Source organism: Schistocerca nitens, chromosome 7 (assembly GCF_023898315.1).
Source record: "Schistocerca nitens isolate TAMUIC-IGC-003100 chromosome 7, iqSchNite1.1, whole genome shotgun sequence".
Lineage (NCBI taxonomy): Eukaryota > Metazoa > Arthropoda > Insecta > Orthoptera > Acrididae > Schistocerca > Schistocerca nitens.
The window spans coordinates 481,200,142-481,216,064 of NC_064620.1; the positions used below are offsets into that span (position 1 = coordinate 481,200,142).

A 15,923-nucleotide genomic window follows, 5' to 3' on the forward strand; every position below is an offset into this window, starting at 1 on the left:
CCGAGCGATTCTAGGCGCTTCAGTCCGGAACCGCGCGACTGCTACGGTCGCAGGTTCGAATCCTGCCTCGGGCATGGATGTGTGTGATGTCCTTAGGTTGGTTAGGTTTAAGTGGTTCTAAGTTCTAGGGGACTGATGACCTCAGATGTTAAGTCCCATAGTGTTCAGAGGCACTTTTTGAATTTATGTACGTATCTTCTGAATAGTATCATTCCCGTTTCTTGTCCCCAAGACAAGCTTGAAATTACTTTCTTTTTCCATGATTTTATCTCATTCATAATGAATTCTTAAATAATGACACTGACTTCATTTGCATATTCTCGCTATGTCCGGTACCGAGCTTAATAAAGCACAATGTGGCACCCCATTAATGATTTCCTGTATGTCAAACTTGTGTTAGTCTTATCGGTGCTGATCATGATATTTCGAACTGCATGAAATGGAGATTCGGAATCTTCAAGATGACTTAACATTTTTCAAGATTCAAGATTAGTCAGTCTACGTCTCGAACATTGTCGTCATCATATTGGTCCTGCTTCAGATGTTCCCTCGCATCACTTTTCATTCCTTGGTAAAATTTGTATCCCTTATCTTCCAAGAATTGTTACCACACAGAATTTTGCCTTAAAAAATTTACTATCCATTCGAATACCAGAGAACAAGCCCAACAAGTTTCTCCATATATTGCTTACAGGACTTCCTAATTTACATCTCTCTAGTTGCAATTCGTCCGTATGACTGCCCTCCAAAACCACATTCGTGTCGGCTGTAGCTGCTGCCTATGTTTTCCGTTTTTTCCCCCTTTTTATGTTTACCTGTTGTTCATTTCTCATTTCAGTGGAGTAGCGCATTCCAGATGAAGCGTTTTGCTAAAGTCCTTTCTTGTCGCAATGTTAAATGCATTTCCTAGTTAACAGAGTTCTCTTGTTCTGGAACAAACGTTTAGCAGGAACTACTGTCTAGTTTCTGGAGCGCAATTTCCTTCAGGATTCGTGCTCTCTGAATTGATCACCCCTCCGAATTTTGGATATTCCTATTGTCATGGTTGCTATGATTTGAGAACGATTCGTAACCTGTTTTTAGTATTTATTATTTTTCTGGTTAAATTTATATTCTTTGAGGGAAGCTGACACAGTGACGTGCAGGTAAGAAGGCGGTTACGTGATGCATTTTCTTCATAGAGGTCCAGAGAATACATTACGACGCCGTTAGTGTGCTGTGAGTGTCCGTTCCACGACACACTCTGCCGCCGTTGCTTACGCTGGTAACAGGTAACATTTGAATGAGCTATACATGGACTATTGTTTCTCGTTCTGACTGTCCCTGGATGTATTTATATGCTCGGGAAACTATCAGTGTCATCCTGCAGAGACTACACGTCCTCACCAACCCAAACCCAAGGCTAAATGTTTCACCCACACTCAGAGCACATAGTACTTTTTGGCTGGATCGTCAGATGATTCACGACTGCCACCAACATTCTTAAGTACACTTCGTTACAGTACTGTTATCATTCTTATTTAACAATGATATTCGCCAAGAGCCGTGCAACTGAGATGTTATTTTATTTTATTTTTAATGCCAGTTTCGGCATTCCATTATGCTATCTTCAGGCTCCATATGCATCTCTCAAAAATAAATGGTATTGGCATTCTGGGCGATATGATCCTGGATGTGTTGAATTCTAAACCGTATACCAAGTGCCTCCTTCGAAGACTTGACTGCGATCAGGTCCTTTAAGGGGGGTAGGACGTCAAACGGGCCGACTTGGAGCAGGAGAGGCACCACAGGACATTTTAGTTTCCACTGTATATACTTTCACAAATAAATTCATAAAACTTTGAAAGCATGATCAGGAAGGATTCAGAATTCACCCTCATAGCAGTGGAAGCTAAAAAACGGAACAAAATACGTTTTTTTACATGTGAAATTTCATCATTTTTTCACTTACTACCGGCTGCATTTGTTGCTATAGGTACACTTTTCTTCGTAAGTAGGAGAGATTCTTCGATGAATTTTGCGCAGCATATAAACTATAGTTACATGTGTATGAAACTCTAGATTTTATTTTATTTATGAAAAAATGAATGAACTGTTACATTATAAACTTCATGTTTAGAAAAAACTCAAATTTTATAGTTAATTATCTCAATTTTTACCACAGTTTTTAATAGATTTGGAAAATTCTAGAGTTTCATACACCTGTAAGTACTGCTTGTATGCTGCGCAAAATTCATCGAAGAATCTCTCTTACTTAGGAAGAAAAGTGTACCTATAGTAACAAATGCAGCCAGTAGTAAGTGAAGAAATGATGAAATTTCACATGTAAGAAAACGTATTTTGTTACGATTTTTAGCTTCCACTGCTATGAGTGTGAATTCTGAATCCTTCCTGATCATGCTTTCAAAGTTTTATGAATTTATTTGTAAAAGTACAGACAGTAGAAATTAAAATGTCCTGTGGTACTTCTCCTGCTCCAAGTCTCCCCGTTTGACGTCCTACCCCCGTTAAGGAAGCACTTGGTACACGGTTTAGGTTTGGCCTAGTATGCTGATATCGTTTATTTTGAAATATGCATGTGGGGCCTGAAGATGGCACAATGGAATGCCGAAACTAGTAGTAAAAATAAAATAAACTAACATCCCTTCTGCACGGTATTCTGTTAATATACGAAGTCTACAACTGTAGCTACACCTTCGAAAAATAACGAGAAATGGTACAGACAATAGGAAATTCTATGAGAAAAAGGGCTATCAGGGAAACTGAGTTGTATCTTTGGTCTACTGAGCCGTTCTTAACAACAGCGCCAATGTTCGCAGACTCGCCGCTGGACCTGTCGATGTCGCTGCTGTCGCGGGTGCTCGTCAACAGCCCTGGCGCCGGCGACACCGACGAGCGCAAGTCCGTGTCCGGGGAGTCGTCCACGTCGTCGTCGTCGTCGTCATCGTCCACGTCTTCGGCGGTGTCGACGGCGGGCGACCTGTCGCTGTCGCTGGCGCTGGAGGCGGCGGCGGCGGCGGCGGCGGCCGTGGCGGCGGCGGCGCCTGGGCCCAAGGCGGCGCGGCCGGCGCGCGGCGAGCGGACGCTGCTGCCCTGCGAGGTCTGCGGCAAGGCCTTCGACCGGCCGTCGCTGCTCAAGAGGCACATGCGCACGCACACAGGTACGCCCCCTGCGCGCCCTCCACTACGCTCAGCAAATGCTCCTGACACAGGCGGGATATTTCAAACACGACCCGGAGTTACGCAGGAACTATTGCTTGTGACTCTGGCTCCGATCACTGCATGCCAACTGGCCTGTTTCTGGGATACTGGCAGCGGTTTTAACCGAAGTTAGTATGGGCTTCGCCAACGGTCTTGCCGCTGTGGTAGCACCGGTTCCCGTCAGATCACCGAAGTTAAGCGCTGTCGGGCTGGGCTACCACTTGGATGGGTAACCATCCAGGCTGCCGAGCGATGTTGGCAACGTGGTGCACGCAGCTCTTGTGACGCAAACTGAGGAGCAACTTCTACGTCTACATCTACATCCATACTCCGCAAGCCACCTGACGGTGCGTGGCGGAGGGTACTTTGAGTACCTCTATCGTTTCTCCCTTCTATTCCAGTCTCGTATTGTTCGTGGAAAGAAAGATTGTCGGTGTGCCTCTGTGTGGGCACTAATCTCTTTGATTTTATCCTCATGGTCTCTTTGCGAGATATACGTAAGAGGGAGCAATATACTGCTTGACTCCTCGGTGAAGGTATGTTCTCGAAACTTTAACAAAAGCCCGTACCGAGCTACTGAGCGTCTCTCCTACAGAGTCTTCCACTGGAGTTTATCTATCATCTCTGTAACACTTTCGCGATTTCCAAATGATCCTGAACGAAGAGCGCTGCTCTCCGTTGGATCTTCTCTCTCTCTTCTATCAACCCTATCTGGTACGGATCCCACACTGCTGAGCAGTATTCAAGCAGTGGGCGAACAAGCGTAGTGTAACCTACTTCCTTTGTTTTCGGGCTGCATTTCCTTAGAATTCTTCCAATGAGTCTCAATCTGGCATCTGCTTTACGGACGATTAATTTTATATGGTCATTCAATTTTGAATCACTCCTAATGCCTACTCCGAGATAATTTATGGAATTAACAGCTTCCAGTTGGTGACCTGCTATATTGTAGCGAAATGATAAAGGATCTTTCTTTCTGTCTATTCGCAGTACATTACACTTGTCTACACTGAGATTCAATTGCACCGTGCGTCAATTCGTTGGAGATCCTCCTGCATTTCAGTACAATTTTCCATTGTTACAACCTCTCGATATACTACAGCATCATCCACAAAAAGCCTCAGTGAACTTCCGATGTTATCCACAAGGTCATTTATATATCTTGTGAATAGCAACGATCCTACGACACTCCCCTGCGGCACACCTGAAATCACTCTTACTTCGGAAGACTTCAAACATTGAGAACGACATGCTGCGTTCTGTTATGTAGGAACGCTTCAATCCAATCACACAATTGATCCGATAGTCCGTATGCTCTTACTTTGTTCATTAAACGACTGTGGGGAACTGTATCGAACGCCTTGTGGAAGTCAAGAAACACGGCATCTACCTGGGAACCCGTGTCTAAGGCCCTCTGTCTCGTGGACGAATAGCACGAGCTGGGTTTCACACGATCGTCTTTTTCGGAACCCATGCTGATTTCTACAGAGTAAATTTTCTAGTATCCAGAAAAGTCATTACAATCGAACATAATACGTGTTCCAAAATTCTACAACTGATCGACGTTAGAGATATAGGTCTATAGATCTGCACATCTGTTCGACGTCCCTTCTTGAAAACGGGGGTGATCTGTGCCCTTTTCCAATCTGTTGGAACGCTACGCTCTTCTAGAGACCTACGGTACACCGCTGCAAGAAGGGGGGCAGGTTCCTTCGCGTACTCTGTGTAAAATCGAACTGGTATTCCATCAGGTCCAGCGGCCTTTCCTCTTTTGAGCGATTTTAATTGTTTTTCTATCCCTCTGTCATATATTGACAGAGAAGTAGCGGCTGTGGTCTCGGAAACTGACATACGGCCGGGAGAGCGGTCTACTGACCACATGCCCCTCCATGTCCGCATCCAGTGACGCCTATGGGTGAGGATGACACGGCGGCCGGTCGGTACCGTTGGGCCTTCATGGCCTGTTCGGGAGGAGTTTGGGTTTTTTAGTATGGGCTTCAGAAAGGAGTTCGAGAAAATTAAAACATCTTAGAGAGGCGTGTCAGTAGAATCTGCTCACAGTGGACAGTTCTTATCATGAAAAACATCTCACAACATTGTCACAGACGCATTGTTCCTGCATTATATTGTACTAAATAACTGTAGGTCTTGTTAGTTCCCTGAAAGCCGGCCGCGGTGGCCGTGCGGTTCTGGCGCTGCAGTCCGGAACCGCGGGACTGCTACGGTCGCAGGTTCGAATCCTGCCTCGGGCATGGGTGTGTGTGATGTCCTTAGGTTAGTTAGGTTTAAGTAGTTCTAAGTTCTAGGGGACTTATGACCTACGATGTTGAGTCCCATAGTGCTCAGAGCCATTTTTGAGTTCCCTGAAAAATAGTTGCAACATATTAACCACGTACGGTCAGACGATATAGTTTGCTGGGGAAACACTGAACCATTAGTTGCACTAACTGCACACCACATGTCTCGTAGAGATTGTCGATGTAACTGATGAGGTTTTTCCGATCCCACCGTCAGCTGTCTTCCAGTTCATGTATCCCATTAAATACAGCCATGCTTCACTAGGGAAAAAAGAGAGTTTCACAATCAACCACTACATCACGCTGTAATGTAGAGTTTGGAAGGAGTGAGGTTGGAGGTTTTGCAAGTGTGGGCCCAATTTCGTAAACAAGTTGTCAAACATAAGATATCGTTAATGACAACTGACAATAAATAATAAAATTGAGCTTTATCTCCTGTCGAATTACAGTTCTTGGAGGCAGTGCTTGAAATAAGAGGATAACGACATCAAATCACTTCTGCGCAATGTAACAAAATTTAAATAAGACTTCGCCCCAGGACACAAAGTTAGGACATCAAAAAACGTAGTTCCGAATATACGTCCCTTAACCACAGACACCAAAACGGCCAATGAAAAAACGGCTTCCTCAAATAAGAATTTGAACAAGCAAAAATTAGAAAACAACTCTCTGGCTTAATTAGGGATTACTTGCGTTAGCACTCAACTAAATATTAATCTATAAGTACCCTCGTCACCAACTACTCACCAAAGCATAGCTATTATTTAGTCACTTCAATAGCGCCACGCAAGTTTCGCAATTAAAGTTTCGCAATCGCAGTTTTCTGTACAATGGGGCATAAAAAATCAGTCGCGCTCATTGCTTAATAATGACAAAATAATTTTCTGTAGTATTGCACATACACTATCAATCACGCTCACAGCGTAATAACGATGAAGTAATTTTTCATTCTGCACTTACACAATCAATAAAGCTCACATCGTAAAAATTAACGAGATCAAAATGGCTTTCGCTTAGGGGAAGCAACCGTATGTTCAGCGTGCCAACACAGAAAAACCCCAATACGCTGACTGTACACACGACCCTTGTGTGGAACCCTTGCGTTTGGAGTATTGCTGGTAGTTCAACACATTGAATACACAGACTGCACTTTTCACTGTATTCTACATTGCACCACTCAACCGACGATGAAACAGCTGTCGGTCATTAAAGCCTCCTGCTAGGGCTCTTCTTGTAACGTGGAAGCATCTGTCTTTGTCTCCTCTGGAATCGTCATTCTCTCATCCGGGAAAAGACACCAACCGCCCTAATGTGTTGCTTGTGTGCACCTAACTTTGACGCTCCTATTTGCCACAGGATTACTGAATAATTTAGAACTGTCATACACTAGCAAAGCATCACTTGATGCACTAAGTAATAAACCGTTCTCATCAGGTACAATGTTCAACATTAATGAAGTTCATTCCATCAGAAACTCGATGGCGTTGACTGCTGTAGCTGACGTCTCGAACTGGGCAGAGGGCTTGCATGCTCGACACTATATTGACCTCAGCGTGAGCACGCTGCCGTGATTGGGATAGAAGCGTAGCCATTTGTAGCGTTTCCCATACGTCGTTACGGACTGAAGCGGGCCTTCGCTAATGTCTGTCGTATCGATTCGCGTTGCCGACTTTGCTGTGAGACCTTGATCTCTGAACGTTGCCACAATCTCGGTTCTTGGGCTCATTAGCTTTGGAGCTGGCTTCCTGTTCTCAGCTGTCCACAGACTCCATCATCCACTTCTCCTCGCTCCACAGCCACATCGGCGCTCGTGTCGATCACGTGTGCGATCTCCTGCCCTCTGGCGGTGCACCAAACCGACAAGCCACCAATCTTAACTCTGGCCATGGGCGAAACAAACGAGCCGCTCTCCATTGCACGATGTAGAGACTGCAGCAGCTAGTCGTAATTCTGATACAAGCCAGTGGTATCTGAATTGGTCACCTGATGCACTACAAATACTTTGCAGTGTTTTCATGTGCAGGTTGTGCACAGCTCCGTAACCAGATGCTAATGATACACGAGGATGAATTTCTAAATGCCGCAACAGTTTAGTAAAGACTTCCCTCCTAAATCCTAATTCGTGCAGTTCTAAAACCGATACACCATCTGGCAGAATCCGAGCAATGAACTAGTGCGTATGCAATGCCCGCAACCTCTCTGCCCGATTTTGGTTTCCTTTTAACACTTGACACAGCTGTTACGTCGTATGTCGAACACCCTGTAGAATTAGTGTGCAGGAAAGCGTGCCACAGTGAATGGAAACGGAAATTCAAGAAATTTACTGGTGCAATTCGGGGTAGACAACAGTATCTTAAACAGTGTTTCTCATCCCTCAACTCATACATACTTTCGAGTACTAGTTCGCACGGGAGGGGGAGGAAGGGCGATACAGAGATAATGTTCCATTGACAGTGTTTAACAGACGTCGTTTAGAAAAGTACAGTAGTGATTTACAGCTCCTTATGAACTGTCTGCTCCTCGGTTCCGTGAATTAAGTGCCAAACGGTTCCAGAGCATTTCGTAGAATCAACGACTTTGAGAATATTAATGATATTAAGCTCGGCGATCTGTTTCATGCTACTCCAGAGGACTCTCTCTCTCTCTCTCTCTCTCTCTCTCTCTCTCTCTCTCTCTCTCTCTCTGTCGTCATCTTCATGAACGTAGGTATCAGGCAACTTTACACCATACAGCGACGTGATTCTGTAATCGAAATGGAACAGATAACAGATACTCAGTTCATGTGCTACAATGTAGTCAGTTCTGTGATCCTCTCTTGATACCTGCATGCACATCGCTACCACCTATTCAATCAAGGCACTACTTTGGGTGCTAACAAATGATTAGGCAAACAAATTGTACGACATATTTTCAATTATGCCTTTCTTCGGTTTTTCCACTTCATGTTATGAAGCAAATGTTCTCGGGCAAACGGCCGGATAGTCATATTAGACTTGCATAAATTACGCCGACAGAACGATTTGCCGACATTAGATGCACTGATGGACTGATGCCAGAAGACTGGGCGATGTAACAAACAGCAAGAACCTAGAGCAGGATATGGAAATGGAAAAGGAAAGGTCCAATAACGTGTTTCACAGAGTATGTTGGCGAATGCTGGGCATAACGATAGCGATAAAAGCGCAACACTGGGGCGAGGACCGAGTGCGAAAAGCCTAACCCGCCGACTGAGTCAACAGGTGCAGGGTGGGCAAAATAAAACCCGACCAGAAAATGTTTAATTTACCTTTTTAAATAGGCAACCCAAGTTACGTCACCCTCCTAAGGTTGGGAAGCTGTAAGCTGGGTTGCCTATCTTAAAGTCCATTAAATATTTTCCTGGCCAATTTTACTCTGCCTATTCTGTATAAACCGAACCATTCCAGCCTCCTGTCATCAGTCTGTCAACGTGCCTCATGGCATACACTCGATTTCTCTTCGTTTAGTCGTTCGCCCGAGAACTTTCCTTCTCCTTCAGTGCAGGATGACAGGGTTACCCCGACAAGTTCTTACCTCAGTGGCAATCTGTCTGCATACGCTTATCACCTTTCTCCTGATTTTTGCAGGCGAGAAGCCGCACGTGTGCATGGTGTGCAACAAGGGGTTCTCGACGTCGAGCTCGCTGAACACACACCGGCGCATCCACAGCGGGGAGAAGCCCCACCAGTGCCAAGTCTGCGGGAAGAGGTTCACCGCCAGCTCCAACCTCTACTACCACCGCATGACGCACATCAAGGTCAGTCGCCAGCGCACTTTTCTCCCAACAGATCTCGAGCCAGCAACATCACAGGCAGCAACTCTGTGATCTCTGACGAGAACACACTATCTCCATGTATGCCGTTCCCGATACAAACGTGACCCAACTTGCCTGGCTGAAACCACCAATCGGTGACCCACACGGAAACCAATAACGTAAAATGAAAACAATTTCGGCGCAACACGTCGCAACCTAGTACTACTCCCAGGTCTTCAAGTGGAGTCGTTCCACGAATGCAACTCTCAGCATCTTCATTACGGAGTCTAAAGCATTTAATGTCAAAATTATGCAAGTGGTACAGGCTCCTAAATTGAGTACTTTAAGATACGGACCTGAATAGCTTTCGAGAAGTGTCTTCATTCTTTTTAACTTACATCTGCGAAACACGAAAATTAAGCGAATTCGCTAAAAGGAACTTGAGAATTGCACAAGGCAAGAAAAGAACGTTGCTACGCCTAAGACGAAGAGATCTCCGAAACCGGATTAAATTAAGTACTGTCAATGATGAAATATAACCGGTTAGGGAGCTGAAACAGAAATGGGCACGATATGTTGCAAGACGAAGTGATGGAATGTGGACGTAAGCTGTTTTAGTGTGGAACCCAAGAGAGAGATACCGTCCACGAAGGGCCACTTCTCTTTTGCTCACTCTGTATATGGGTGATTACTACAGAATCGCCTACCACACGATCCACCACCATTTTCTCACATTCTACTGTGCAAACCACTCTCTTTCGAGAATCCTGACCAGCACCCTGTGCCTTCAATAATCCTGTTCCTCGTAATCTTTTACCCCTGGCAATAAATTACTTCGACATACCTTGACACTTGTTGCTAAACATTCAGTTGACTTTCTGGATACTAAATTTTGTGCGCCAGTGCCAGTAAGATGGACTTCTATTAGTTATGAAATAAAAATGGTACACAAACGCTAATATTTCACACGTGTTACTCATTCAAAACCGCATATCACCTGGCAAAATCATTTCCGATTGCTGGATCTTTATTTCAAAATAGGTGCCAAAAGCGCGCTCGGGCATAACAGGCGGGGTCTACCAAGCCTGGATCCAATACGAATGTGGATTTTTTTTCGTTTGTGAATTGTAGTGTGTAGTACATTTCGAATTCGACCCGCCAGAAATTGTGTCACGCTCACCTAGGAGGTGGGGACTCAAAATCTGATTTAAAAAGACTTTAAAAGTTCTGCTTAGTGTTGAAGTCCTTGTACTATAATCGACTGACCTTTTGACAAAAATACAAGCGACGACGTCTGATATATCCCGAAATTTTCCATTCATTTATTCATCACGGAACAGAGTGACTTAATTTTTGTGATTTCAGTATTAATTAGAAGAAAATTTATAATTTATTAGACGACATGCGCAGCTGAAACACGTCAAGCTGGGAAATTTCTGAAAATTACCGATATTTTGGAGCACTACTTAGGCGAGTCTAGTTTGTTAGACATTGTCTGAGCACCTAAGCGGGAAGTGTCAGCTAAAAGTGGACGCATATCGTACTTTCTACTGTGATAAATGCTTCTTCCTTTACGAGTATTTATCGTAATTGCTTGAACGTCTGTTATGTGATTCCATTGTAATATCAGACGTCCTCAATGCTGATTGTGATGGAATGCGGTGATCCATATCGCCAATAAGTATATAACCTCCTCTCCTCCCCATTCTCTTTCTCTGCCTCCTCATTCCGCTCTCCATTTGCGTCTACTGTTTCTCTACACTCTTCCGTGCCACACATTCGGTGTTGTTTCATTTGGCTCATCATCTACATCTACATATACATACATATTCCGTAAGCCACTGATGGTGCAGGACGGAGGCTACATTGTACCGCTACTAGTCATTACCTTCCCTATTCCACTCGCAAATAGAGTGAGAGAGAGACAAGTGTCTATATGTCTTTGTATAAGTCCTGATTTCTCTTACCTTTTCTTCGTGGTTCCTGGGCAAATTGTACGTTGGCGGCAGTAGAATCATTTTTAGTCAGCTACAAATGCCATTTCGCTGTATCTTCTCAATAGTGTTTCTCGAGAAGAACATCCTCTTCATTCAGGGATTCCCATTTGAATTGACGAAGCATCTCCGTAATATTCGCATGTTGATCGAACCTACCGGTAACTAATTTATTAGCATCCTTCTAAATTGCTTCCATGTATTCCTATAATCAGACCTAGGGGGGACGCCTGACGGTCTATCAGAGGTGAAGAAATTGTCACACTAGTCTCCTATGCGCGGTCTCCTTTAGGGTTGATCTCATCTTCCAACCATTTTCCAACATCAACTATTTTCTTCTCGTATTTCTCTTATCGTTTGCAGTTTGATTCTCTTTGCGTTTTTCTGTCTGTTCCTGATTTATAGGTTTTCACACTTCGGACATATTGTCACTTTACGAATAACAGCATTTTGTATATTGTTCTGGTACTCATTTTTCACACATCATCGGCTTCTTAACCTCGTAATACATTTTATACGTGATTTTCACGATCTGATGTCGCTCACAACCGCTCCCTGTGATGGCTTCTACCGAAGGACGAGGGAGCAACATCGACTACACCCACGGTTTGTAACCTATTGTGGATACTTTATCAGCCGCTTACTGTGACCGAGCGGTTCTAGGCGCTTCAGTCTGGAAACGCGCTAGCGCTACAGTCGCAGGTTCGAATCCTGCGTCGGGCATGGATGCGTGTGATGTCTTTTAGGTTAGTTAGGTATAAGTAGTTCTAAGTCTAGGGCACTGATGACCTCAGATGTTAAGTCCCATAGTGCTCAGAGCCATTTGAACCATTTGAGCCATTTGGATTCTTTATCTAAGACAGAAAGGTAGAGGCAAAATTGGATAGACGGAAAATCGTAATGGAAAACCGCATGGGGAAACCAGGAGTTAATAGGCTGAGCAGCATCAACGAACTGCAAAACACGATTCCGACAAGGCAGAAGATCCAGGGGCCGACGTCCATCTGCCGGCCGTCAGAACGTCCCGCTAGAGAAGGCTGACGGCTTTACGGCGAGAGGCAGCGGGAATGCGTCCAGAAGGCAGCGGCGGTAACCGCAAGACCGGCCGGTTGCAGCAGAAGCGCCGTCTAAGCACAATTATTGTGAGCGCTTATTAATGTTGGAAATTACTCCCTGCGCGGTAGTAACCGAAAATTAGCGTCCGGCCCTCTCCGTAATAAATCAAGAGGCCATCAGCTTTTGGAAAAACGGAGGGAGTTGGCGGCACTGGGGGCGGGGAGCGCCTTGATGGACTCAGCTCGCCGGGCGGACGGTCGCCGGATAATTCATCACTGGCGAAACTAGGGCCCGACCGCTCTGGCCAGGTCCGCGCTGGCTGGCTTCCGCCAGCCTCCACTGGCCGACCGCTGTTTCATTTTCCTTCGCACGGAAACGAGAAAAACGTGCTGCGACCGCCGTCCCATTCCCTGTAAGATGAAACCCATTCTTTCGGACACCTTTTCATTAAAATTTGTTGCGTTCTTACTGGCATTTCAGCTTTATCCAAAAACCTCGACATACTGAAGCGACTACAACCAGTCCACTACAATGTACAATACTGACCATTAAAATTGCTACACCAAGAAGAAATGCAGATGATAAACGGGTATTCGTTGGACAGATATATTATACTAGAACTGACAAGTGATTACATTTTCACGCAATTTGGGTGCATAGATCCTCTGAAATCAGTACCCAGAACAACCACCTCTGGCCGTAATAACGGCCTTGATACGCCTGGGCATTGAGTCAAACAGAGCTTGGATGGCGTGTGCAGGTACAGCTGCCAATTCAGCTTCAACACGATACCAAAGTTCATCAAGAGTAGTGACTGGCGTATTGTGACGAGCCAGTTGCTCGGTCACCATTGACCACACGTTTTCAATTGGTGAGAGATCTGGAGAATGTGCTAGCCAGGGCAGCAGTCGAACATTTTCTGTATCCAGAAAGGCCCGTACAGGACCTGCAACATGCGATCGTGCATTATCCTGCTGAAATATACGGTTTCGCAGGGATCGAATGAAGGGTAGAGACACGGGCCGTAACACATCTGAAATGTAACGTCCGCTGTTCAAAGTGCCGACAATGCGAACAAGAGGTGATCGAGACATGTAAACAATGGCATCCCATACCATCACGCCGGGTGATACGCCAGTATGGCGATGACGAATACACGCTTCCTATGTGCGTTCACCGCGATGACGCCAAACACGTATGTCTATAGCACGTCATATTCGTGGTGTAGCAATTTTAATGGCCAGTAGTGTATTTAGAAGAATTGTACATCCACCGTCAGTTGATTTTAGTTACCACTACATATGAATAATATTCTGTTTTACTGGCTGGAATAACAAATCTAACACCACACAATTACACAGGGAACTGTTCTCTGCTTATCAAACTCTGAGCAGATGTTCATCACATAACGAGTATCAAATAATTAATCTTTCATTACATTTGGAACTGACGTCCATAAGCGATGTCAGTTTGAATTGTGGCATCCACAAGCACAAATACACACTTTTATTTCTCGTGATGTGGCAGCTGGCAGCCTTTGAGTATCATCCTGAAGAGTATCACGCCTGAAATAGTTGAAATGGTTCAAATGGCTCTGAGCACTATGGGACTTAATATCTGAGGTCATCAGTCCCATAGAACTTAGAACTACTTAAACCAAACTAACCTAAGGGCATCACACACATCCATGCCCGAGGCAGGATTCGAACCTGCGACCGTAGTGGTCGCGCGGTTCCAGACTGAAGCGCCTAGAACCACTCGGCCACTCCGGCCGGCCTGCAATAGTTCATGAAAATTTCTGGCTGGAGGCAGTTATGAAGGTGTGAGGTGTTATTCGGATATCCGGGTAGTTGTGACAGATAACCTCCTTCAGAGTTGGAGCGCTTTTATTTACTTTTCACACTACCACACAGCTTACCAGAGTGCCAATTAATTATGCCCATGTTACACGTAGGTGCATTATATAAACAGATTAGTTATTGATTAAGAACGTCACCACTAGGCTTTAACACACAGAAAGGATGAAAGAAACTTCGCTTCATCTTAATATCAAAGTCAGAACCGTTAACCTTACCATTTAATAACTCGCTATGATGGTGGCTGTACCGTGAGGCACAGTAAAATTTTTGTAACCAGTGAACAATATTCAATTTTATTGCCTTAATAGCACAGAATACAAAAGAAAAATTCCTACTACGATTATCCTAAGGTATTCACAATTACCGACATGCAGCTCCTATCAGCTCCTATAACTAAATGCCTGTCCTGGCGAAGGCATCCTATACGTGATTAGATATCACTTTTTGGGAACTCCGTCATTTTATCGCACTGCATCATGAAGTTCGAAATTAAGCTCAAACGTGCCTATAACTTTCTTCTGTAATGGCCCTGCTATGTCATTCTCCAGCTCGACGATTCTTCACACAGCAGGGCGAAGACACAGAAGGGTGAAGACACATGCGAAAACAGCTCACAAGTTCATGTGAGGGGTACGATGGGTTAATGATGTCACATTGGCTCCAGATTTAACCACACTTCTACGTGACGCCACCATGGTCGTATCACACCAGGGAAACGTCATCACACACCACGTCTCAGCCCTTGTCTTCACGCTTCTCTAATGGGGGTCAGAGCAGCAATGACATTATTCGGTTTTGCTGTAGGTTACGGGAGAAAACATTTCGAGCACACCACTGTTCAGTCTATGTCACAATTTCATTGTATTTTCGATGATTGGTTTCAGCCTCTATACGCTATATTCACATCTAAAAACTCATAGAGGTCACTGTTGACGACGCGCAACACTTCCTGCGACGAATTAACTTTATTATTCAGACCATTACTCGTAGAATACAGTGATGACTGTGGTGTCTCTGCGACAGCATGAGGCAACCGTTGAGTGTTACTAAATATTACTGTTGCATCTCCTATAGCTTCCCAAGGCTCGACTCCAGGAGTTCTCCAACTCCTGGAATCGAGCCTTGGGAAGCTATAGGAGATGCAACGCTTTGGATCACGCGAATCACTGAGACCGTATAAGAGGTAGTCAGCGGACGTACTGTCGACAGTCTGACGGCAACAAACAGAAGCGACAATAATCGCTGAGCACCACCGGACGCCAGTTTATTTACTCTAGCTCAGCACCATGTAAGTGTCTGTTGTCGACGAAATCCTGTCATGATAAACGGCGCATAGAAACTCGCGATCTGAAGCCAGATTCCATTAACCTGTTCTCGACTTTTCGTGGTGATACTACTCGCGTAACTTCTGCTCGGATTTCAGCTTACGTCATCCACTTTTTCACCAGCGTATTTCGAACAGGCCTACAATCTACTGGTGATTTGGTCTTTCTGAAGAGACCAGTGCCTACTCTTTTCCCCGTACTATTGTCCTGTGTCCGTATCGTCACCACCTTTTTAAACAGACATTACTGCAATTCAGAACTGCTGACAAGCTGTTTGCGACTGCCCGTTCACACAGCGCAAAGAACGGTAAAACACGACACATGATCGAAAGCAAAGATAATATTTTACCACGTGCTTAACCAGCTGTTTTTTCTGTGAATAAAGGTGCGTATATCGCTTGAGGCATTTATTTACACAT

General features: G+C 44.7%; 1 protein-coding gene and 1 pseudogene across 1 annotated transcript in view; both read left to right on the forward strand.

Moving 5' to 3' along the window:
• Positions 1 to 15,923, forward strand: part of LOC126194888 (zinc finger and SCAN domain-containing protein 22-like) — an 820,246-nt gene that overhangs the window by 516,162 nt on the left and 288,161 nt on the right. The window contains exons 4-5 of the mRNA XM_049933238.1: positions 2,820 to 3,161; positions 9,104 to 9,273. Of these exons, the coding sequence (XP_049789195.1) occupies positions 2,820 to 3,161; positions 9,104 to 9,273 (512 nt within the window). The remainder of the gene's footprint in view (positions 1 to 2,819; positions 3,162 to 9,103; positions 9,274 to 15,923) is intronic.
• Positions 3,345 to 3,462, forward strand: LOC126196072 (5S ribosomal RNA; annotated as a pseudogene).